The sequence below is a fragment of the Bos indicus genome, chromosome 14 (genome assembly GCF_029378745.1).
Source record: "Bos indicus isolate NIAB-ARS_2022 breed Sahiwal x Tharparkar chromosome 14, NIAB-ARS_B.indTharparkar_mat_pri_1.0, whole genome shotgun sequence".
NCBI classification, from domain to species: domain Eukaryota; kingdom Metazoa; phylum Chordata; class Mammalia; order Artiodactyla; family Bovidae; genus Bos; species Bos indicus.
The window spans coordinates 4,604,973-4,628,534 of record NC_091773.1 but is presented as its reverse complement, the minus strand read 5'-3'; the positions used below and the strand labels follow the sequence as shown (position 1 = coordinate 4,628,534).

Here is a 23,562-nt window from a genome sequence, read left to right as displayed (position 1 = left end):
CCTGGACAATTTCACAGACGGAGCAGCGTGGCGGGCTACAGTCCATGGGGTTGCAGAGTCAGACATGACTGAGCGACTATCACTTACACTTTTTTTCTTTTCATCCTATCCCTAGAGGAGAAAGTTCAAACACCTTGGTCCGTATTTCCAGACCTGCTCCTCCAGCCAGGAGCCTTCTCTGTATATCTTCCCCAACCTCAGCAGCATCAGCTCAGACAGGCCATCAAGCGATGGGTGACTGTGCTCATCAGCCCATCCACCCGATTTTGGCTTGATTACATTGAACAGCAAACCCGCTTTACCATGTCAGCTTTAGGTGGTAGCTCTCCCCAGCACCTGGAACAGTTTCCCTCTATGGGGCCAGTTCGCATCCAGATTCGCAGACCATGTACCCACCACACACACACACAAGCAGCTCCGACAAAGGTTCTGTCTGTTTCACCAGGGGCCGTCTGCACCACAGTTCCATGGGAGGGATGCCACACATTTCTTCTTGAGAAGGATGACAAGAGAAAGCTTTAATGGGTAGAAAAGGGGGATGGCGTCATGCACCTGGTAATGTACGTATGACTGATTCAGGGCACCCCAAACTGGCTCTCTGTGACAACCTGGGGGGTGAGGGGGTGGGGAGGTCAGTGGGAGGGGGCTCGGGATGGAGGCGATACCTGTATGCCTATGGCCAGTTCATGCTAACGTATAGTAAAAAGCATCACGATATTGTAAAGCAATTATCCTCCTATTTAAATAAATAAATAAGAACAATTAGCACATTCTTCAACTAAGGTTCAGCCCAATAAATATTAATCATATAAAACTCAAAAAGAAAAAATAAAAGAGGGCAAGAGATCATCTCTGAGGATTCCATTCACTGAAAGATCTTTTGTCAAGGAAGTGTGAATAGATTTGGGTAAGAAAATGCCTCTGGGGCCTGTCAGTCATTGGCCAAGAGGATCTAATTCTCAGTACATCATCCTCTGATTGTTCAAGGTAGACAGACAGACAGTGTCGGGCAGCCAGGAAAGGAAGTCTGGGTGAGAGTTCCCCCTAAAAGTTGTGCTCTGAAGTTGTATTGTTTGCAGAAGTGGGAGTATTTAAAGAAGTGGAAGTGGAGAGTGTCCGTCAGAACATCTGAACACCTCTGTCTGCTCCAAGAGGAACAAAACAAGCCCAGCGGGGCAGAAAGCACATGTGTGGACTCTGGGGTGCAGGCTACCCCAGGAGAAGCCCTTCACCTGGCCACTTGCACAAAGTGCAAAACTGAACCAGACCTGGATCTCCTGTCAGTCTGTGCTTCCTCTGTGACTTGTGGATAACACTGCATCCTTGCAGAACTGAGGGCTTATGTGAAGCTCTTCATAATGGGCTTCCCTGGTGGCTCGGTGGTGAAAGAATCTGCCCTCAATGCAGGAGACCCAGGGTCAGTCCCTGGGTTGGATTTTACAGTTTCCAACCCCAAATACATTGCTGTTGACTCTAGTGGGTTGAGACATAAAAGTTTCATGCAGTGGAACTAAAGAGACTTTTTTCAAAGAGAAGAGAGAATTTCCCCCTTTCTCGGAACACACAGCATGCTGATGAAAGTTAAGTTCTATCTACATTTAGAAGGAGCAGCAAAGGGCCAGCCTTGCGGGGGTGTCTTTTCGTTTTCCCAAAGTTCCCAAACAGTACCTGCAGGGACCTGAGTGTCAGCCCCTGGGACCTGCGGAGCCACCCAGACACCAGTGACATGGGAGATTGTTACATCCCTACTGTTCACAAATGCTCCTCAACAGAAGGTGGAGATTTGCCTGATGCCATGAAGACTCTTGATCGGTGTTTAATTCCTCTAAGCTTTGTAAATGCCTGCTGCAGAAGTCTAAGAGGAGATGGAACAGGGATCTGGGGGTAAATGGGGATGGTTAGGCTGAAGATCATGCCCTCCCTCACCTCACTGGACGATAAAAGTGCTTGGTCAATTTATATTCCCACCAACAGGGAGAGTGAAAGTTGCTCAGTCATGTCCGACTCTTTGCGACCCCATGGACTATACAGTCCATGGAATTCTCCAGGCCAGAATACTGGAGCGGGTAGCCTTTCCCTTCTCCAGGGGATCTTCCCAACCCAGAAATTGAATCCAGGTTTCCTGCATTTCAGGCAGATTCTTTACCAGCTGAGCCACAAGGGAACTTCAGGAATACTGGAGTGGGTAGCCTATCCCTTCTCCAGCGGATCTTCCCACCCCAGGAATCGAACGGGAGTCTCCTGCATTGCAGGTGGATTCTTTACCAACCGAGCTATCAGGGAAGCCAACAGCGGAGAGGGTTCTCTTTTTGCCACACCCTGTCCAGTGGAATCTAGAAAAATGGTAAGATAAACCTATTTGCAGGGCAGGAATAGAGATGCAGACATAAAGAACGGGCCCGTGGACATGGGAAGTAGAGGAGGGTGGGATGAATTGGGAGAATAAGATTGGCATATATACACTACCATATGTGAAATTGATAGCCAGTGGGAAGCTGTTGTATAAAATAGTGAGCTCGGCTCACTGCTCTGTGATGACCTAGGTGGGTGGGGATGGGGGTTGGGGGTGGGAGGCTCAAGAGGAAGGGGATATATGTACACACATAGCTGATTCACTTACTAGTACAGCAGAAACCAACACAACATTATAAAGCAATTATACTCTAATTTTTTTTTTAAAGGTGCTTGGTCAAAGAGTATTCATCTTTATCAACATTATCAGAGACTTAGAACCAAGGCAGACTTCCCTTGTGGCTCAGCTGGTAAAGAATCCACCTGCAATGTGGGAGACCTGGGTTCAATCCCTGGGTCGGGAAGATCCCCTAAAGATGGGAAAGGCTACTCACTCCGGTATTCTGGCCTGGAGAATTCCATGGACTGTGTAGTCCATGGGGTCGCAAAGAGTCAGACACGACCGAGCGACTTTCACTTCACTTTCACTAGAACCAAGACACATGGGGAAAGTTCATTTTCAGGGTGTATTGTTTATATTATTAAGACTAAAGTGCTTCCTAGTTATTCAAGAACAAAAATGTCACGGTAACTTCTGAATAATGAGATGCATTTTAATATGTAAAAAAGGAAGCAAAACATCCAAAAATAGAGCACTGGTTAAATAAATTATGGTGGAGTTATATGACGGAATTCTTTGCAGCTGTTAATCATGTTGCAAAGGGACATACAGGTGATTAAAAATGTTCACCACGTGGAAAGAGAGAAAATAGAGAACAAATTAATATCGCACATTTTCTTTTTTTTTTTGGCCAAGCCACACAGCATGTGGGATGTTAGTCCCCTGACCAGGGATCGAACATGCAGCCCCTGCAGTAGAAGCATGCAGTCCTAACCACGGGACCACCAGGGAAGTCCAATATTTTACATTTTTGTAAAGGAAAACACATGTGCATATGAAATAATGTTTGCCCAGTGAAAAAGGAGAGGAAGAGGGATGGAGTTCTGATTACAAAAGTGATGATGTGTATCATGAAAAGTAAGAAAAAGTACAAGGATGAAAAAGTCACCATAATTCTTTCAATAGGCAAAACTGCTTTATGTGTGTGTATGTGTATGCCATTAAAAGCTTAAAATGAGAACATGATGAAGTACATTTAAAATTGCTTTTGAGCAACATTTGACAACTGGTGGGAACAAAAACACAGCAGCTAAGGACTGTCTTATGTCTACTCCTCTGACCCGAGGTGCACTCAAAGACCCTTCCAGGAAAGAAACACGCTGAAGTTCAGTGGATCTCTAGTGACGGCAGTATTCACTAGCTGCCCGACCAGGTCAGCTCCAGCCCTGGCACTAACCAGCTGAGGACCATCGGGTGCAGATTTCAGTTGTGACCAATGAGAGAGAAAGGCTAGGATGGGCTTAGCCCACCTTGCCAGCACTGCCAAGCCTGGCTCTCTCTAACTAGATGCTTTACAAACCTCACTCATGACTTCTTGTGTGTGTGTGTGTGTGTGTGGTTATTTATTTTTAATTGAAGGATAACTTCTTTATAGTATTGTGTTGGTTTCTGCCATACATCAACATGAATCAGCCATAGGCATACATAAGATACTGCCAAACAAGAAACTGAGGCCAGAGAGTCAGTGCTGCGCCCACAGGTGCCCGGCTCGTAACAGAAGACGTGGAAGCAGACCTGAGATCTCTGACTCTTAGACCAGACCTGTGTCTCTGCTTTTTCCTCCACACCAGGTTCATGACCATGTGCCCTTTCATTCCGCTTGAGAGGCCTGAGCGAGCACCGCAGTGAGTGCAGAACTGAAGGGGCCGGCACCACCCACCAGCATTCTGGTCCACCTGCACTCCTCCAGGAAGTTATCAGGCCCTGTGGGTGGCTCTGAGCTCACAGAGATGTTTCAGTCTCTGCAGGCCAACTCTCAGCCCCCTGGAAGGGTCTTTTCTCTACAGATCTGCTGAGTGTATCCTCAGCCAGGGGTTAAGAGGATAAAAGGCTTAGAGCCATAGGCTTATGAAGTCACAGATTCAAAGCGGAAAAAAATGGGGGAAAAAAAATGGGACAGGGTAATTGTTAACAGGAATGTGGATTTGCTAGAAAAGTAATCCGGACGGTCCAGCTGCAAAAGCCCGTGGGTGTCTGACGTCTGTTCCCTCTCCATAGGAATAATTTTTTTTTTTAATGCCATTTCATGGGGAAAGAGAGATCAAATTTTTATTAAAATAATATCATGGAATTTCACAGAAAGAAAGACACTTAAAGATCACTGAGTCCATCTACTCTCCCTTGTGCTAGATGGAACCACTGGCAGCAAGTGATAAAAGTCCCAAATCAAACCTCGTGTAGTCCTTCCTCCCTTTCTAAAGGCGGGAAGGACTGAAAAGGACAGCAACAAATTTTAATAAGAAAAGTGAAGAGAAGGATTGTTTCTGACAGAATCAGACAAATCAATTCATTGATCTCTGGCAAGCAAAGATAATTGTATTTCTGAGTCTATTAAGGCACATCAGGGCTAGTTAGCTAATTTCACAGGGAGCTTAGCTGTCACTGGGCTTCGGGGCACAATGGGAAATGTCAGGGCAACAATACGAGATGGCACTTTCTTTCAGGAGCCACTTGACTTAGGAGTGAACCGTTTTCTCTCCAGCAGAGATGAGGCAAGTGAGTTTTTTCAGAGGGGATTTCAACCCTAATATTTCTACAATATTTGGCCTTCCACATCGGGTCTTGATTATAGGTCCTTTTGTGTGCAACCCTTCTGTGGGCAGGACAAAATTTACATGTAAAATCATTGAAAACTTCTGGGCAGAAAAATCTTCTAAGTGACATTGTAAAGAAGGAATGGAGGAAAGACAGGAAATGAAGCTTAATTAATATCAAGCAATGAAAACCTTCACATACATTATAGTCATGTGTGAGTGAATGGATGACAGAATAAAACATAAAAGATACTCTTTCGAAGCAGGGGAAAAGAGGATTCACAAAAACTGGGCTGAACAGAGCAGGTGAATATCAATCAACATACAGAAATAGTTTGGAGAGGAGGTTATATTTGAGCTGGAGCTTGCAGAGGGTAGAACGGTCAAGGCAGATATTAATATTAGGGGCAGGAGGGTCTGAGTGCAGACAATAATATAGCAGAAGTTTAAGATCAAACCACTGGGAGTCTGAGCACTGGGCTGAGAGTGAGAAAAGGAAAGGGGGATTTTTGAACAGGGAAGCAAGATCAAACATCAACCCTTTGGGGTAATAACTCCACTAACAGTGTGAAGGACAGACTGGAAGCCAGGATTCACAGGTAGAAAGGACTATTTAGACAGCCTCTACTCGATACCAGTTTCCATGTTAGCTGCTTGCTCTGCATGTATTAACTAATGCAATTAGTGCCCTACCTGATCAGATTACCCCACAAGATGGACTTTGTCATCACCATTTTAGAATGATAGCTGGTTCATGTTGTCAGAGCCTACATGTTGCAGAGCCTGACTTCAAAGCCAGGTCTGACCCACAGCCAGGCTCCCCAGTGCCTCCCCACCCTGCCTTTTTATCAGGATGAGCCTCACCACCAAGCACAGAGGTGACCATTCATGAAGCTTTTGACTGGTCTCAGGAGATGCTTTTCCTTTGAGAATTCACCTTTGCCCTCAGCCCTAAATCCTTGAGCTCCCCTCAGTGCAGACTTGAGATAAATGCAAGTTGATTGTTCAACATCACCAAAAAGCAGTATACATTCTGGAACTAGAAAAAACTAATGATAAACATTAAAGTCCTGTAAGCAAGTAACTCCTTGATCAGGACAAATCCCCGGTCAGCATTCTCAGTTCGGTAGCCATGTGATTTCAACACAGCCTCTCACACAACACAGCCTCTCACACAACACAGCACCTCACAGCAAATCAAGAGTGGGGGAGGTGGCTGGGACCTCCCTCGTGCTCCAGTGGCTAAGACCCCATGGTCCCAATGCAAGGGGCCTGGGTCTGATCCCTGGTCAGGGAACTAGATCCCACATGCCACAACTAAAGATCCTACTTGTTCTAAGACCTAGTGCAACCAAATACATTTAAAAAAAAAAAAAAGGATTATCTGTCTTGGCAGACAGGGTAAATGAACTGGCATATCTGGACAGAGGCTCAAGAAGCCTCTCATTAACTGGAGAAACCAAGTGGAACACAGATGACCACAGTCAAACACAGTTCAAAGAAGGACACGTTCCTTCTTCTCCAAGCCCCAGCTCTATTCTCTACCATCCAAGGACAGCATGGAGCACACAGCCCCCAAGCCTACTTTCTCTCTCTTTGACGACATCAGGAGATCATCCGCCACCTTTCACCCAGGCCCCCACTGTGCCCACGAGGTCTGGACAGCAGGCATCACATCCCCATGGAGTGCCTGCTAGGAAAGTAATTATATTTCACATACACAGGGTGCCTGAGAGGTTCAGAGCAGAAAAATCCTTAGCCCTTGAGCTCCAGGGGTCATGCCTGTCAGGAACTCCGCTGGCAGAGGCAGAATCCTGGCTAGCATCAGCCCAGCCTGTCTGCAGCTCCCTGCTCACAGAATCCAGGGGGCTGGGGACCATCTACACCAAGCTCTTCCTGGAGATGGGACCTTAGGGATCTTAAAACTCCTGCCATCCCTCCCTGAGAAGTCTAACAGACTTGATCCAAAAGTTGCCCTGGCCTGTTCCTGAATATAGCTTAACTGAACCTACTCTCAAGCAACTCAGATCATACAATTATGCCCCCATCCACTCTGAAGTGTGCCTAGATTTCCATACCCCTTCACTCCATGAAATGGAAGCATTAAGAGCTGAAAGAAAGCTGTGAGAGTCTTCCTTGCTCTGGGAGATGAGATGGACCAGTGGTCTCCAAGCTTCAGGATCTGCATATTTACCCGTAAAAATATTTTCAGGCATGCAGCCCCAATATATGTGTGTTTATTTATAAATCATATGCATGTACAGTTCTATTCATAAATGGTATGTGTTATAAATGTAAGAAAGGTATTTAAAAGATAAGAAATATGATAATTGATGGTTTAAAAATATTTTATGTGTTAATGGAACACATAACTTTTTGTAACATACACAGTAATCAAAATATATATAGCATATATAACATAGATATACAGTGGTAAGTATACATACGGTAATATACAATAATAAAAATTATATGTATTATATATTAAAATATACATATAAAAAAACACAGAATAGTGATTCAAAGTTCTGGTTTTAACTCGGCCCAATTCAATATTAGACTTTATCAGTGAACATGGCTAAATAAGATGGCTCCCCAAACCATGTAGATATGGAAAGAAGAGTACCACAGACTTACTGGATAACTCATGATTTCCATATTCATTTTCAACCAGTTTTACCACCCGCACAGAGCTCTCTTTGTGCCCTGGATGTGCCACTTTGAGATATCTTGCTAACAATAATGATTTCACACAAGCTTCAGTCAATATTGAAGGTCAATATACAGCTCAGATGAGGTACATTATTAATAATTAGGGTCACAAACCCATATGTAAGTTCACGCTTCTCAGTCTACCAAGTGCTGGTTCTGATGAACTGGTCATTCTTTGTCAGCGTGGGATTCAAATGCCAAAGTCAGAGTACATCCTCAAAAAGTGAACCCAGCTGTATTTTAATTGTGTATTTTTAAAAGACAATGTAAATTCTCAGTTTCTGAGCGATCTGGGTACAGGTGTATGATATGTGGTTTGGTGAGCTGGCCTCTACAAATATTGATCCTACAGACACCTTTTTATTAGAGTTACACAGGCAAGCTTCATCTCCAATAAATTCACCTTCCTTAAATGCTGACTGACAGATGTAATGGGAATAGCAAGTAGGTAGAGGTGCAGGAGGAAGAGAGAAATTAGCATTTTCTAGTCTTTGTCAACTTATGGCTCATTTTCAAGTGCACTAAAAGTCTGGGTTTTCCACTTGGCAGGAAAAAAAAAATCATACAATTCTTTTCTCGTGAATCCAAAATTCCCTCCAACCTCTCCTTACCACCATCATCTCCTGCCAGAGGAAAAACAAAACACGAGAAATGAACAAGCAACGAGATAAAGAAGCACAATTAGTGAAAGCATACTCACCCTCTCTGAAACAGATCCACATTATAAAATTTATGTAGCTCTACAGAAAACTCAACTGTTCCTTGTACTTCAGACATGATCTTCTTGGTTCATTACCTAAAAAAACAAGAGGGAAATGAAGAGCTTGAGGTCTCATCAGCCACACACAGACAGCCTGGGCTTCTACAACCGGACCCCAAGCAGAGCTGATGTAGATGGACAAGAGTGTCTGGCCAATGGGCCATAGTGTGTCCACTGGACGTCATCACTCAGGGGGGCTCCTTTCAGAAGAAAGACACAGAGAGATGGGATGCCTTACATAATGCCAAACAGCTCACACTTCCGAGAACTAGGACTCAGACCCAGATACCCTAGTTTCTAAAGCTGGGCTAGCCCCTGCCCTTCCTTACCTGTCAGTGCCTGGAGGCACTACCATCTGGCTACGAACACATGCATAATGACCAGCAGTGCAACAACCCCTATTCTACTTGTGTGACCTTGAGCAGGTCACTGAACCTCGCCCAACCTCAGTTTCCTCATCTGTAATGGAAGGACTGGTAACAGCATAGGCGTCTCATAGATGATGGGGAGATAAAATAAATCTGCCACAGAGAGCACTTCACACAGTTTCTTGTTGCTGTTCAGTGCTTAAGTCATGTCTCACTCTTTGCCACCCCAGGGACTGAAGCACACACCAGGCTCCCCAGTCCTTCATCCCCCCGAGAGTTTGCTCAAACTCATGTCCATTGAGTCAGTGATGCTATCTAACCCTCTCATCCTCTGCCGCCCCTTTCTCCTCCCGCCCTCAATCTTTCCCAGCATCAGGGTCTTTTCCAATGAGTTGCCTCTTCCCATCCAAAGTATTAGAGTTTCAGCTTCAGCATCAGTCCTTCCAAGGAATACTCAAAGTTGATTTCCTTTAGGATTGACTGGTTTGATCTCCTTGCAGTCCAAGGGAGAGTCCCAGAAGAATGCTGGGATAAAAGTTCTTGCCCCATATGGCAGATAAGGAAAGAGATCAGGAAGTCTCTAACCTGAAGTCCCTTTGTGACTTTAGAATGTTCTAGTGGTGTGTGCTTTCATCAGCAGCCTTTCTTTACTACCATGTGTAACGGGACAATACAAGCTACCTAGGAGGAAGCTAAAAGGTAATTACTTGAAATTCCTTGCAACTGAGCAGGTTCTGGGGGGACTGTTGCTGCTGCCGCTATTTAGTCACTCAGTCGTGTCTGACTCTTTGCGACCCCATAGACTGTAGCCCACTAGGCTCCTCTGTCCAGGGGAGTCTCCAGGCAAAAATACTGGAGTGGGTTGCCATGCCTTTCTCCAGGGGATCTCCAAGGATCAAACCTGGGTCTCCTGCATTGGCAGATGAATTCTTTACCACTGAGCCACCTGGGAAGCCTCAAAGAACTTGATGTTTCTAAATAGGTCATAACAGTAGCTGGCATGATCTTGGAAAGGGGAGAGAATAAGGAGGGAGTAAGAAGAGATTTGGTCTCTCTTGGCTGGCAAAGGATGATTGGCACCTAAGTTTCCTTTCAAAGGCCCCCCTCTTTCTGCCCCCAAGTTGCCTGGAGGACCAGACCACCATTGCTGGCACTCAGAATCCAACCTCACTACAGGTAATGGGGTCATGCTATGCCAGACCCAAAAATAAGAGCACAAGGGATTAACTAGGCTTTAAGACTTAGTAACTAAACAATGACAACAGCTTTGTCTCAGCTCTGGCCAGAGTGCCATCTGGGGCACCGTGTCTGAAGACGCAGGATTCCACATACCATGTTAAAATGCAGCGGATCTTAGGACCCAAGCTCTATAAATTCTGCAGGATGGAATTTCAAGCTGATAAGCCTGAAAGGCCAAACTCAGAAAATGTGTTAAAAACCTATTTCCCTAATGGGTGAGCCATTGAGGCATGCCCCAGTCCCACAAAAGGCATCAGAGCCAGTCAAGGTCAGAACCCGCTGCTCAGTTTCAAGGCATTTCTAGTAAAAGCTCAGTGGAGGGACCAACGAATAAAGCCATTCTGAGCTTCATTTCATTATCACATTAAACAGGAACCATGCAACATCCTGTCTTTCTCATCACCTCTCTCGGTCTCAATTCTCGAAATACGGCAGAACTGGCAAAGGTGTCTGATACCCTTGCTTGTAGATATCAGTTCCAATAATTCCTGAACCCTCTGTGATCTCTGCTCCTGGGGGGAAAGATCGGGGGAGGGCAGGAACAGGACACCCCAACACCCACAGGTCAGGGATTTCCATTCATTATCTCATACCCTCCTCACGTCCTCTCTGAGGCAGATAGTACTGACCCCCGTGCACACAGGTGATTATGCACTCCACACGAGGGAAGAACACTGACCCAGGGGCCCACAGCCCTGGTTTCCCAGCGCCATGCCTCACCTGCAGAATAGCCAGTGTCTTGTTTTAGAGTGGGGAATTAACATTTAGAAGGAAAAAAAATACACAGAAAATATCATACAGAACATTTTCTCCTGGGAAGTCACACCCCACCCTCCTACAGTTCAGGACTAATAGGATGCAATCCTGGAAAGTGTATATGCAAACCCAGCTTCTTGGTGAGAAGCTGCTTTTTCCTTTTTAACCCGACGTGGTTCATTATAACCCAACACCCAGTAATTCAATGAGGGTGATGAGCTCACGTTCAAAACATCAGTTTTAAAACTCCACATTGATTCTGCTGGCAACCACTAGGTCCACTTTGAAGGAGGTGCAGGAGTCTGCAGGAATTCAAACTCACTGGCTCTGTTTCCAACCCCCTCCCTGGTCTTTCTGAGGCCTAGAGAGAGCTCAGTGACAGCAGTGGTTTACAGGGCTCGCTCCCCAGGCCTGCGGCACCTGGTTGACCAGATCACCACTCTCTTTCGGGACTACCTCCACTCACAAGTGAAACAGAGCAGGACTCTGTGGTCCTTGCCCCTCCCCGATCCGCCTCCACATCCTCTGCCTGCCTTTTGTCTGTGGAAAATTTTAATCAAAGATTAAATTTAATCAGAGAAGTGGGAAATGGGGAAACCAAGGAAATCAATCACATGAGCCTAAATAATAATAATAATAATGCAGTCATTAAGCATAGTCAGGGCCTTTAGTTCTTTCTCAAGGGCTATAGACAATAGCCTGGGCCATATCCTGTGAGCTGTCTCATAGATACTAAAACACCAGGTGGAGAAGTTACCTACGTGATGACCAGGACACAACTGCCACAATTCTGAGACCTGGCCGCAAAGAAATGGGAACAAATGCAGCCCATTAGGAAGTGATTAGGACTATTAACTGTACTGATTAAATATTAATTAGGAAGACTGTACCTGAAACAACCAAGATGATGCTGGTCAGGCCACTGATGACCAATTTAAAGATGACTGTTAGAGATGACTATGCTGTTTCTGCACTTTGTCTATAGAACGCTCACCCCCTGCTTTTGGTGGTGGTGGGGAGGGGGGCAGGTCAGAATTTGAACAGATGTCTGCCACCCTCCTCCAGTTGCCAACATCTGAAATAAAGCAAACTTTCCTTTCCACCCACCTGGCCTGTTCATCGGCTTTTGGGTGGTCAGCAGCCGGACCCCACACACACTCTTTCAGTAACACAGGCACAAGACTCTCCTCCCCCTGCACGTCAGAGCTGAGTCTGAATCCCCTCCCCTTAGTTCTCACACACTGAGATCCTGCCCAGCTCCATCTCTCCATGGGTATGGTGAAAGAAATCGCGTTAAGGAGGTTCAGAGGATTGAAGATTATCAGGTATATAAAGAGCTTCCGTCATTTTCTGACAAATCATCAATCATTCATCAGTGGAAGCAGCAAGTATTTTTATTTCTGCCTTCAACACCACTGGCAGAAATTCAAAAGCCCCCTCACACAATGCAGACCCAATGAAGACTCATTCTCTCTCCTTTATATTAGAGGTTCTGGGGTCCCTGGAGGCCTGCCCTCCATGTCAATTAAGGTGGAAAAATTGTTTGCACTTTTCATTGCAATGTTTCTTAAATGTTTCATTAGTGACTTACATTTTCAGAAAATGTTTCAGAACATCCTCAAGAGCCTCTGAGGAAATTTGTTAAAAATATTAAGGCTATTTTGGAGAAATACCACGATGCCAAAACCTCATTAGATACTGCTTGGAAACAAATCCCTTTACAAACAGGTCTTCCTTTAAAATGTAATCTTTCCCTTAAAACATCAATCTTCAAAGTGTGTGGCCTTTGAAAGATTAAATGAAAAAAGGCATGTTGATCTTAATGGGCATCAGCATTGACTTTATGAAAAGGGCATGCAAAGTTACTGTGCTCAAAAGATTACCCACCATAGAATTACAACACGGCGAGTGGAGAAGGTTCAGGAAAGGACCGTCTGATGCTACGGAGCAGAAAGTGAGGACAGAGAAGGCATGCCAGAGCACAACCCAGCACGTTCCAGGGGGACCCGAACACTCTATCAGATCCTGCGGCTTCCTCTGGTCTGAGAGATGCAGCAGAAATGGTCCTCTGACCTCCTGTAACTGCATTCATGAGTGCCCTTCTCCCCAAGGCAGTTTTCTCCTGGCAGCCATTCTAAGAAGGTAGATAGCTCCACTCTTCTGCCCAGTCACTGCAATGGGAATCAGCTCTATGTTCAAAGAAAACAATCTCATTGGGAATGAAGACCAGCATCTCTTCATTGGAAAGGGAGCTTCACCTATGAGGAAGGTTTGTGCCCTGCTTCAAGAGCACCCGAGCTGCATTATATGCCAACCCTGGGCCTCACCTCTGAACGGGACCTTGGACCAGCCAAGCAGCATCTCTGAGCCTCCGTATTCACACCTGGAATGTGGGCCAACACCCCGCTTTCAGGCAGGATTGCTTAGGATCCAAATTGGAGCATCACCCGGAGGTGTTCATTCCTTTCAGACACTGGGAACAGAATCGAGCACAGGGACCCACCCAGAGCACCAGGGATAGACAGACAACTGTGTCATCAGAGGACACAGGCCAGAAAGGAGAGAGCTGGGTCACAGCTGTGGTCCATGGGAGTAGGTACCCTGACATAAAGGTGTACAGAGAAGACCCAGCAGGGTAGCCTGCAGGAGGCTGGCCAGTCTCTCAGGTACCAAGATCAGACCCTCAGAGCCACAGGACTTCAGGCAAGACCTTATGCACTCTGTGCCTTGGTTTTCCCAACTGGAAACTGCTTTGCAAACAGCCTATCATACACACTTAATAAGTACAAGCCATTCTGATACGGAAGAAAACCTAAAAACAATACGATGAGCATGGCAGGAAAGAAATGATTACTGCCTTCCTCCTACAAGTTACTGGACCCCCTGGCAGACTGTGAGCTTCCCTGGGGTCTCCCAGCTGGCAGGAGGCAGAGGGGCGGTCAGAATTCATGTCTCTGATTCCCACACATCACAGCAAATGCAACCTCAGCCACTTGGCCCCCCTGATGTTTACTTGGCCCCCCTGATGTTAAAAAATAGTATTTTCTTTCCTTCAGCGTAGAAATTAAAATGGGCTGTATATGTCTATTATTTCTCATGTCTGAAGACAATGCCAAATGAAGCATCCCACACTGCACTGAGGTCTTATTTCCCATGGGATGCTGAGCTCGCCTTAGGCAGCATCTGAAAACCCAGGCATAAAGGCACATAAGGTTCACAACCTCGGAAAAGGATGACAGAATTGTAAACTCAGGGAGTCTAAAAGCACCCAAAGCAAGGGAGCAGGCACCACTGCTGTTGGCAGCTCCCAGCGCAGAGCCGGTCCCTTCCCACCAGTGCTGGTGGCGCCCACCCAGAAGTTAAGCATGTAGCCAGAATGGGTGGCAATGCATCGCTCCTTCCACCTCCTGAAATGCATGTACACAAATGGGCACCTAAGTCTGTGTGTCTGTGCACACACACACACACATACTTAAAATGCATGTTGGGAGTGACCTCTTGGAAAGACGACACAGAAGCCTACAAAAAGCAGCAGCTCTGATCCTGCCAAATATGTGTCACGTGCAGACCATTTTAAGGACTAGCAGGAAATGGTAACCCACTCCAGTATTCTTGCCAGAAGAATCCCACGGACAAAGGAGCCTGGCAGGCTACAGTCCACAGGGTCACAGAGAGTCGGACACAACTGAAGAGACTAAGAGCAGCAAGGGCCTGTTAAACCAGATTTTGTCCTCCCAGCTTCCACATCTGCAACCCTAAAAAGTAGTGTCTGTTTCGCAGTGACTATATTTTCAAACGGACACTAACATATTTCCAGCAACATTATGGATGCTCAATAAATAGTGAATAAGGCTAATGTTAGAATAGTTAATAATAACAATAGGAGTTTATACAGAGCAAAGACAAGCTTGAGCACCAAAGAAGTTCATCCTGGAGGGTGGGGGAACCAGCAGGAGAACCCGGGCTGAGCCCAGAAGACAGACATGCCCTTCAAACTCTGGGGCACTCTGTCCTGCCAACCTGTCTTCTCCCACCCTGTTGCCCACCTCCATCACAAGCTCCAGGGGCAGCCTCATGGAAGCGCTCCACCTCCTCTGAACAAGGCTTACCTTTGCGTGACTGTGATCCGCTCTGTCCACCAGGTGGCTCACATATCTCCTCCCTCCCTGACCTGCTCCCAGGGCTTAAATGTCCAACCCAGCTCCCCCAGGACCATTCCTCAACAGTTATGCCCCCAACAGGCTGTGCCACCACCACCCCGACCAGCCTGTGTCTGGAAGTACATCTGTCTTTCAGGTTATACATTTCCCTGGGGGTCCAGGGGGGAGGAATCCACCTTGCAATGCAGGGGACACTGGTTCAAACCCACGTCTGGGAAGATTCCACACGTCACAGGGCAACTAAGCCCGTGTGCCACAACTACTGATCCTGGGCTCTAGAGCCTGGGAGCCACAACTGCTGAAGCTCAAATGCTCTAGAGCCCGTGCTCTGCAACAAGAGAAGTCACCGCACAGAGAAGCCCAAGCTCCCCAACCAGGGAGTAACCCCCACACTCTGCAACTAGAGAAAAGCTGGAGCAGCAAGGAAAACCCAGCACAGATGGGGGAAAAAATGTGAGCTCTTTAAAGGAAGGACATTCAATGAGTTTAGTAGAAAACATGGTAGAGAAGAGCATGAAATAGCATTTGTGGGACAAATCAGAGAAGGAATAAAACAAAAACAAATGCAAGAGAAATTTACATACACACTGATAAATAAATGAATCGATGAGTTGATTCTCTTATTTCCAATCAAATATAAAGTTTCCCTGAGCACCTGGCACCAGCCCCGACTTAGGACTTAAGAGTCTGAAATGATTCATGGCTCTTAGTTTCAATGCAAGCCTGACTTCCTTTCTGTGCTTGGTGCAGGAAACGCAAGGCAGTTCAATCCATCATGTTTAAGAAAATTCCAGAGAGAAGCCAACATCCGAGAGGGAGGCAGTCACTGATGGTGGCTCCACAGCAGAGGACACTCTATTTATCCTTCCAGAAGCCACAGTGTAAACAGGAGAGGCGGTGAATGCCAGCCGCGAGGCTCCCACCCAACGCGTTGAGGCTGGCATTTCAGGCGCGCTGTGTGCTGGTGCCCCATCCACGGAGCTTAGGGATCTGATTCTGCTGACATCTGTCACCAGCTTCACAAAGGCAGCAATGACTCAGCCTGAGGCGGTGTTCCCACGTGGACCACCCACGAGATCTGGAAGCCCCCACTGGCAACCTTCTCACACACGGATGGCCACCCTCCTCCCAGCCATCCTTTCAGCCAAAAATAGAGAGGAAAGGACTTAAAAATGATGTGAATGATGTTTTGTGGAGCCTCCTGGGAGCCAAGAGGAAAGGGAGAACCGGCCTGCTTCGGCACGTCTATTTTTTTTTTTTTTTTGCCACATGGCATGTGGGATCTTAGTTCCCCAACCAGGGATTGAACCTGTGTCCCTGCATTGGAAGCACAGAGTCTTAAACACTGGACCAACAGGGAAGTCCAGTGTCGGCTCTTTAGAACTGATGCTGCAGGCTCCTCCTCCTCTGGGAACACAGGTACCTCCAGGGGTCGGCGCGTCCCACCAGGAATGGTCTCTGCCGAGGCTTGGGCTGTTGGCTTATAGACCCACAGAGCTACATAGGCCTTGGCGCTTAGAAAGCCTGACCCCCCTGTGACACAGAAGAGAAAACTGAGGCCAGAGTACACTGAGAGGCAGCCAGATGCAGAGGAGGCAGCAAAGTTTGGTGACATCAAGGCCATGAACGGTCACAGCCACACGTCCTGTCCTTGATTAGTTCCTGCTTTTGTGCAGATTTCTTTTTCTCTGGTCCTCAGTGTTACTATCTGTGGATAGGGCTCCTGACACCTTTCCAGCAGAGCTAGTGTGAGGAATGGAAGAATTGATATGTAAAGTATACTAAGTAGGTGCTGCACTAGCCAGCCCTCAGAAAACACTCCAAGCAGCTGCTACTGTTATTGACATGATTTCTATAGTGACAACAAATACTCAGTGAGCAATAACTGAAGGAAGCAATAAGCCTTTCATTCAAGGTCAGCAATTCCTGTTGTGCAATTGCCAAGTTCTGTCTGACTCTTCATGACCCCATGGACTGCAGCACGCCAGGCTTCCCTGTCCTTCACCATGCCCCGGAGTTTGCTCAAACTCATGTTTACTGAGTTGGTGATGCCATCCAACCATCTCATCCTCTGTCATCCCCTTCTCCTCCCGCCTTCAATCTTTCCCAGCATCAGGGTCTTTTCCAATGAGTCAGCTCTTCCCATCAAGTTGCCAAAGTACTGGAGTTTCAGCTTCAACATCAGTCCTCCCAATGAACATTCAGGGTTGATTTCCTTTAGGATTGATCTCCTTGTTATATGTTTTGTGACAAGAACTTGGACCATCTTGTTTTGCCAAAATGATGTATGATGATACTCTTTAATATTTTTTATTGTTTGTGTGTCAATGTTTGAGTTGAGGTTTACTATGTTAAAATTCTTGTGAACACTTCAAATAAAGTTTTTTTTCTTATTAAAAAAAAAAAAAAAAAGAAATGCCCAGATTTCTGTGGGCTAATAAATGTCATGATGGTTCTACAACAGCACGGCCTCAGCTGTGAGTCCCTGACCAGTGAGAAGGGGATGATAAGTATCCTGGAAAATGGAAACCAGGATTGTGCTGAGACATGGGGTCACAGGGAGTAGGGATGGAAGGTAAGACCCCAAAGGGATGAACACAACGCAAGACGTGGCAGGGTGAAGGATTAGGGTAGTTACCTTCAAGTGTGACATAGAGCAGACTTGAAATAGCAACCCTCACACTGGCGTGAATATTAATCTTTATAAAAGGATGATGACAATGTGCTTTGGGGCATGAATTAATCATGAGCTTACACTTTTTAATTTTTAAAAACAAGCTTCTCTTTATAAACATCTCAGCAACACCTGCTCAGACTCCCTTTGTGGCCATGATGAGACCACTGGTTCAATCATTCTGAAAATGCTGATACTAACTAAAGGCTTCACATGTGTCAGCAGTGGTACTAGGTACCAGGGAGACAGGCATGTGTAAGTCAGGAGCTGAAGAAAGGGAGAAAAGACAACAGATGATTAGTCTGTGCTACAGTAAGTGCTACAAGGGGATCATACAGGAAGTCTGTCCCAGGGCCATGGAGCCTCCCACCATTGTCTCACCCATGTAAGAGGTGAGGGGCATGGAGATCATGTAACAGGACACACACCTGTGAAGGCTGAGCACATGTGAAGTGCTTCTGCCACGGTGACCGTCTCCCACCTAACCTGACATGCTTAACCACATATGAGGTGTTAGTTGATATTTAAGGATGAAGGATGGGGGAGTCTCTGGTGGCTCAGTGATTGAGAATCCGCCTGCCAATGCAGGAGACAAGAGTTTCAATCCCTGGAACGGAAGGATCCCACACGCCAAGGGGCAACTAAGCCCGTGCACCACAACTACTGAAGCCCTCAGCCCTAGAGCCTGGGCTCCGCAGCAAGAGAAGCCCACACACCACAACTACAGAGCAACACCCACTTCCATCTAGAGAGCGTCCATGCAGCTACAAAGACCCAGCACAGCCAAAAATAAATCAATAAGATTATATGAGAAAGGAGAGGGACAAATAATAAACAGTTCACACAAATAGCACGCTTGATTAGACAGAGGAGCATGACAGAGCTGGCCCCGCAGGGAATGCAGGCGTAGCACCAGAGCCAGGCTCTCGAAGTCCTGCCTTTAAAGGGCCACACCCAGCTGGAGCCCAGGACTCACCCCATCCATCTCTCCCAACCTGCCAGCAGCACACAGACCCCACAGATTTCCAGAATATTTGAGACAGTTCATAATCCTCACCTCCCGGTTAGAGGAGAATGGATACATGTATATGCATGGCTAAGTCCCTTTGCTGTCCACCCAAAACTACCACAACATTGTTAACTGGCTATACTCCAATATATTAAAAAAAAAAAAAAAAAAAAGCTCAAAAATAATTAATTTATTAATTAAAAAAAAATAATTCTCACCTCCCTAGCTCTGCACAGACTATTCCGCTGCCCTGACCTAACCTCAGAAAATTTTGAACATTACTTTGCTAGCGTGTGAGATGAGTGCAATTGTGTGTTAGTTTGAACACTTTTTGGCATTGTCCTTCTTTGTGATTGGAATGAAAACTGACCTTTTCCAGTCCTGTGGCCACTGCTGAGTTTTCCAAATTTGCTGGCATATTGAATGCAGCACTTTAACAGTGTCAAATTGCCAACATCCATTGGATCATAGAAAAAGCAAGAGAATTGCAGAAAAACATCTACTTCTGCTTTACTGATTATGCCAAAGACCTTGACAGTGTAGATCACAACAAACTGGAAAATCCTTCAAGAGATGGGAATACCGGACCACCTTACCTGCCTCCTGAGAAATCTGTATGCAGGTCAAGAAGCAATAGTTAGAACTGGACACAGAACAACAGGCTGGTTCCAAATTGGGAAAGGAGTACATCAAAGCTGTATATTGTCACCCTGTTTATTTAACTTATATGCAGAGTACATCATGTGAAATGCTGTGCTGGATGAAGCACAAGCTGGAATCAAGATTGCCAGGAGAAATATCAATAACCTCAGATGCGCAGATGACACCACCCTTATGGCAGAAAGCGAAGAGGTACTAAGAAGTCTCTTGATGAAAGTGAAAGAGGAGAGTGAAAAGGCTGGCTTAAAACTCAACATTCAAAAAACTAAGATCATGGTATCCAATCCCATCACTCCATGGCAAATAGATGGAGAAACAATGGAAACAGTGAGAGACTGTTTTCTTAGGCTCCAAAATCACTGCAGATGGTGACTGCAGCAATGAAATTAAAAGACGCTTCTTGGAAGAAAAGCTATGACCAACCAAGACAGCATATTAAAAAGCAGAGACATTACTTTGCCAATAAAGGTCCGTCTAGTCAAAGCTATGATTTTTCCAGTAGTTAGGTATGAATGTGAAAGTTTGACTATAAATAAAGCTGAGCACCAAAGAACTGATGCTTTTGAACTGTGGTGTTGGAGATGGGTCTTGAGAGTCCCTTGGACTGCGAGAAGATCCAACCAGTCAATCCTAAAGGAAATCACCCTGAATATTCATTGAAAGAACTGATGCTGAAGCTGAAACTCCAATATTTTGGCCACCCAATGTGAAGAACTGACTCATTGTAAAAGACCCTGATGCTGAGAAAGATTGAAGGCAGGAAGAGAAGGGGACGACAGAGAACGAGATGATTGGATGGCATCACCAACTCAATGGACATGAGTTTGAGCAAGCTCTGGGAGTTGGTGATGGACAGGGAAGCCTGGCATCCTGCAGTCCATGGGTTCGCAGAGAGCTGAACATGACTGAGCGACTCTCATTCACTCACTTCACTCAAGAAGAACCTACACGCCAGCTGCCCTCTGACATCAAACAGCCTAGCTGCTTGGCCCTCAGTCGTGACCCTGCTCCCCTCTTACTCACTAAGGTCATTCTCTAATGATTAGAGCAGCTAATATTGACTGAGTGCTCCCTGGGTGTCAGGCCCAATTTTAAGATTTCCTGTATAATTAATTTAATCCTCCCAACAGTCCCACTGGTAAATACTGCTATAGTCATTCCCATTTTATGGATGATGCACAGATAGGTTAAGCAACCTGCTGGAGGTCACACAGCTAAATAGAATCAAGGCAATGTGGCTGGTCCCAGCTTCTTGCCACAGTGCCTCTTGCAGGCACCATGCAGGAAGGAAGGATGCTTACCAGTCCGACCCAGAACCAAGCCCAGGAGGCAGCTCAGGGTGCTCAGTGAGTAGAATGGGAAGTTGTTGTTTAGTTACTAAGCCATGTCTGACTCTTTAGGGACCCCATCAAGCTCCTCTGTCCATGGGAATTCCCAGGAAAGAATACTGGAGTGGGTTGCCATTTCCTCCTCCAAGGGATCTTTCAGACCCAGGAATAGAACCCACATCCCTGCATTGGCAGATGGATTCTTTACCACTGATCCACCAGGGAAGCCTGAATAGGACTGGGTATTAATTCATTAATTGAAAGGAGTTGGATCACATATGCAAACCACCTTGCGTAGTCACACATTCAAATACAGTTTGGAATGTAAACCTCTCATTTGAATAAATATTTGCCTTTCCTGTCTCTGCAACAGTCTTTGCAAACTGCTCTTTCATCTCCTGGCCCCCAGCCCAGGAAGCCCTCCCACCCATTTGAGCTTCTACTCCCAACTTGCATGCACCTCCAGGACTGCTTCAGAGAACTCTCTAGGCCAGAAGACTAAGCAGCACTTTGCTATGTGTGAAGACATTAGCTAAATGGGGTAATTCACACTAAAGTGCGAATGAAGCCAACAGTGGGAGGGGAGCAGGGAGGAGAAGGCATTTTAAGGTGGGAGCTGAGTAAATCCTCTGTTTGTTGCAAGCACCTCAACTTTCTGAAACTCGGGGTCACCGCGGACACTCATCAGCCTGCCTACCTTGATCTTCCCCCTCAAAGTCACAAAGCCAAATTACTCAGTTGTCCACTGGCATCATATTTTTAAGCCAAATGGGAAAAGAACAGTGTTTTAGAATTAGACCTGAGTTTGAATCCCTCCACTTTTGAGCTTTGCAACCTTAGACAAGTAACCTAACATCTTCCGAGCCTCTAGTTTCTTACCTGTAAAATGGGTCTGGAGAGAATTAGATCAGCCCAAAACAGTCCTGGCACAAGAAGGGGACAGTGCGCTGAGCGTTGCTCTCTCTTCCCTGTGCCAGCCTCACTCCTCCTCTTTTCCCCTTCTCCAGGTCTCTGGAAAGGACTTTGAAATTACACCAAGTCACCTACATACGAACCCTCAAGTTGTGAACTCTCAAAGATTTGAACGTGTGTCCAGTCACGTAAGTTAGTTCGCATGTCTGGCATGCATTGTCACAGGTGCGCATCCCCTGCAAGGGCTTGTGCTTTTGCGAACTTTACTGTAGAGTATGTGTAGAGAACAGTAGAACAGTGTCTGTGTTTCCAGCCCAGGATGTCCAGTAGCAAGGGTAAAAGGAGCAGTATGTAGATGATTGTGTTAGCTGGGTACCTAGGCTAACTTCGTTGGACTTACAAACAAATTGGACTTAAGAATGTGCTCTCAGAACAGAACTTGTTCGCATGTAGGGAACTTACTGCACCTCCCGGGCTATGTGCTGAAGATATTCTTACCAGATGTTTCTTCCCAAAAGAATCTCTTAGTTCAGTAAGCTTGGGAATCACCAGATTATGCAAGGTTAATTCTTGAGCCTGAAGAACTTCTCACAACCTTTAAACACGATGCTACTTACAGCAACTCTTCAAGCCAAGGACTATGATGCTGATTTGTCCCAAAAATTAGAGGGAGAGGGTGGGATGATTTGGGAGAATGGCATTGAAACATGTATAATATCATATATGAAACAAGTCACAGTCTAGGGTCGATGCATGATACTGGATGCTTGGGGCTGATGCACTGGGACGACCCAGAGGGATGGTACGGGGAGGGAGGTGGGAGGAGGGTTCAGGATGGGGAACACATGTATACCTGTGGCAGATTCATGTTGATGTATGGCAAAACCAATACAATACTATAAAGTAATTAACCTCCAATTAAAATAAATTTATATTTAAAAAATTACATTTTAAGAATATGCTACATGCCATGAACATTGCTATCTACCAACAATGAACTTACTTCCTGAAACTTTGCTTACAGGCTGGAAGGGTATGTGCATTAGCAGAAAATCCCCTTTTGCCTGAAAGGATAATTATGATTTCAGTGTGGGGACCTCTGCATGGGCGTGACAGCTCAGTGAGTATCCAGGGGCTGGAACCTTCAAGCGGTTTACTTTCCAGTCCCCACTGAGCACATGCCAGGCATCTGCCCTCCTTTGTGCCCACCCTTTGTTCTTTTGCATTATCTCTGTGTGTGCCTCTCAGAGTCTCTGATATCCTGGGAAGCAGAGCAGAGTGTGAGACAAAATAAGTATCCACAATAATGATGGTTGAAAGGATGGATGGAGGACTGAATGGATGGACGGATGGATGGACAGATGGGTAGATGGATGGATGGACAGATGAGTAGATGGATGGATGGATGGATGGAAAGATGGATGATGGAGGAATGGATGAGTGGGTGGGTAGATGGATGGATGGATGGATGATGGATAGATGGGTGAATGGAAAGGTGGGTAGATAGATGGATGGATGGAAAGATGGATGGATGGACAGATGGGTAAATGGATGGATGGACAGATGGAAGGATGGAAAGATGGATGAATATGAATGGACAGATGAATAGATGAATGGATGGATGATGGAAGAATGGATGGATGGATGGGTGGGTGGATGGATGGATGGATGGATGGTGGATAGATGGATGGATGGTGAAGAGACAGAATGATATGAGAGTCAAAGTGCTAATCAAGGATTCATACCACCCATATTGAAACCCAGATCTTCCATGAGCACATATATGCCTGTGACTCCACCTCTTCGTTTACAAAACAA

General features: G+C 45.9%; 1 protein-coding gene across 7 annotated transcripts in view; it reads right to left on the bottom strand.

The window, feature by feature from the left end:
- FAM135B (family with sequence similarity 135 member B) overlaps positions 1 to 23,562 on the bottom strand; it is a 264,335-nt gene that overhangs the window by 148,686 nt on the left and 92,087 nt on the right. For all 7 annotated transcript variants that reach the window (XM_070802404.1, XM_070802408.1, XM_070802409.1 and 4 more), the window contains exon 2: positions 8,579 to 8,674. In XM_070802404.1, the coding sequence (XP_070658505.1) occupies positions 8,579 to 8,655 (77 nt within the window). In that variant the 5' untranslated portion in view covers positions 8,656 to 8,674. The remainder of the gene's footprint in view (positions 1 to 8,578; positions 8,675 to 23,562) is intronic.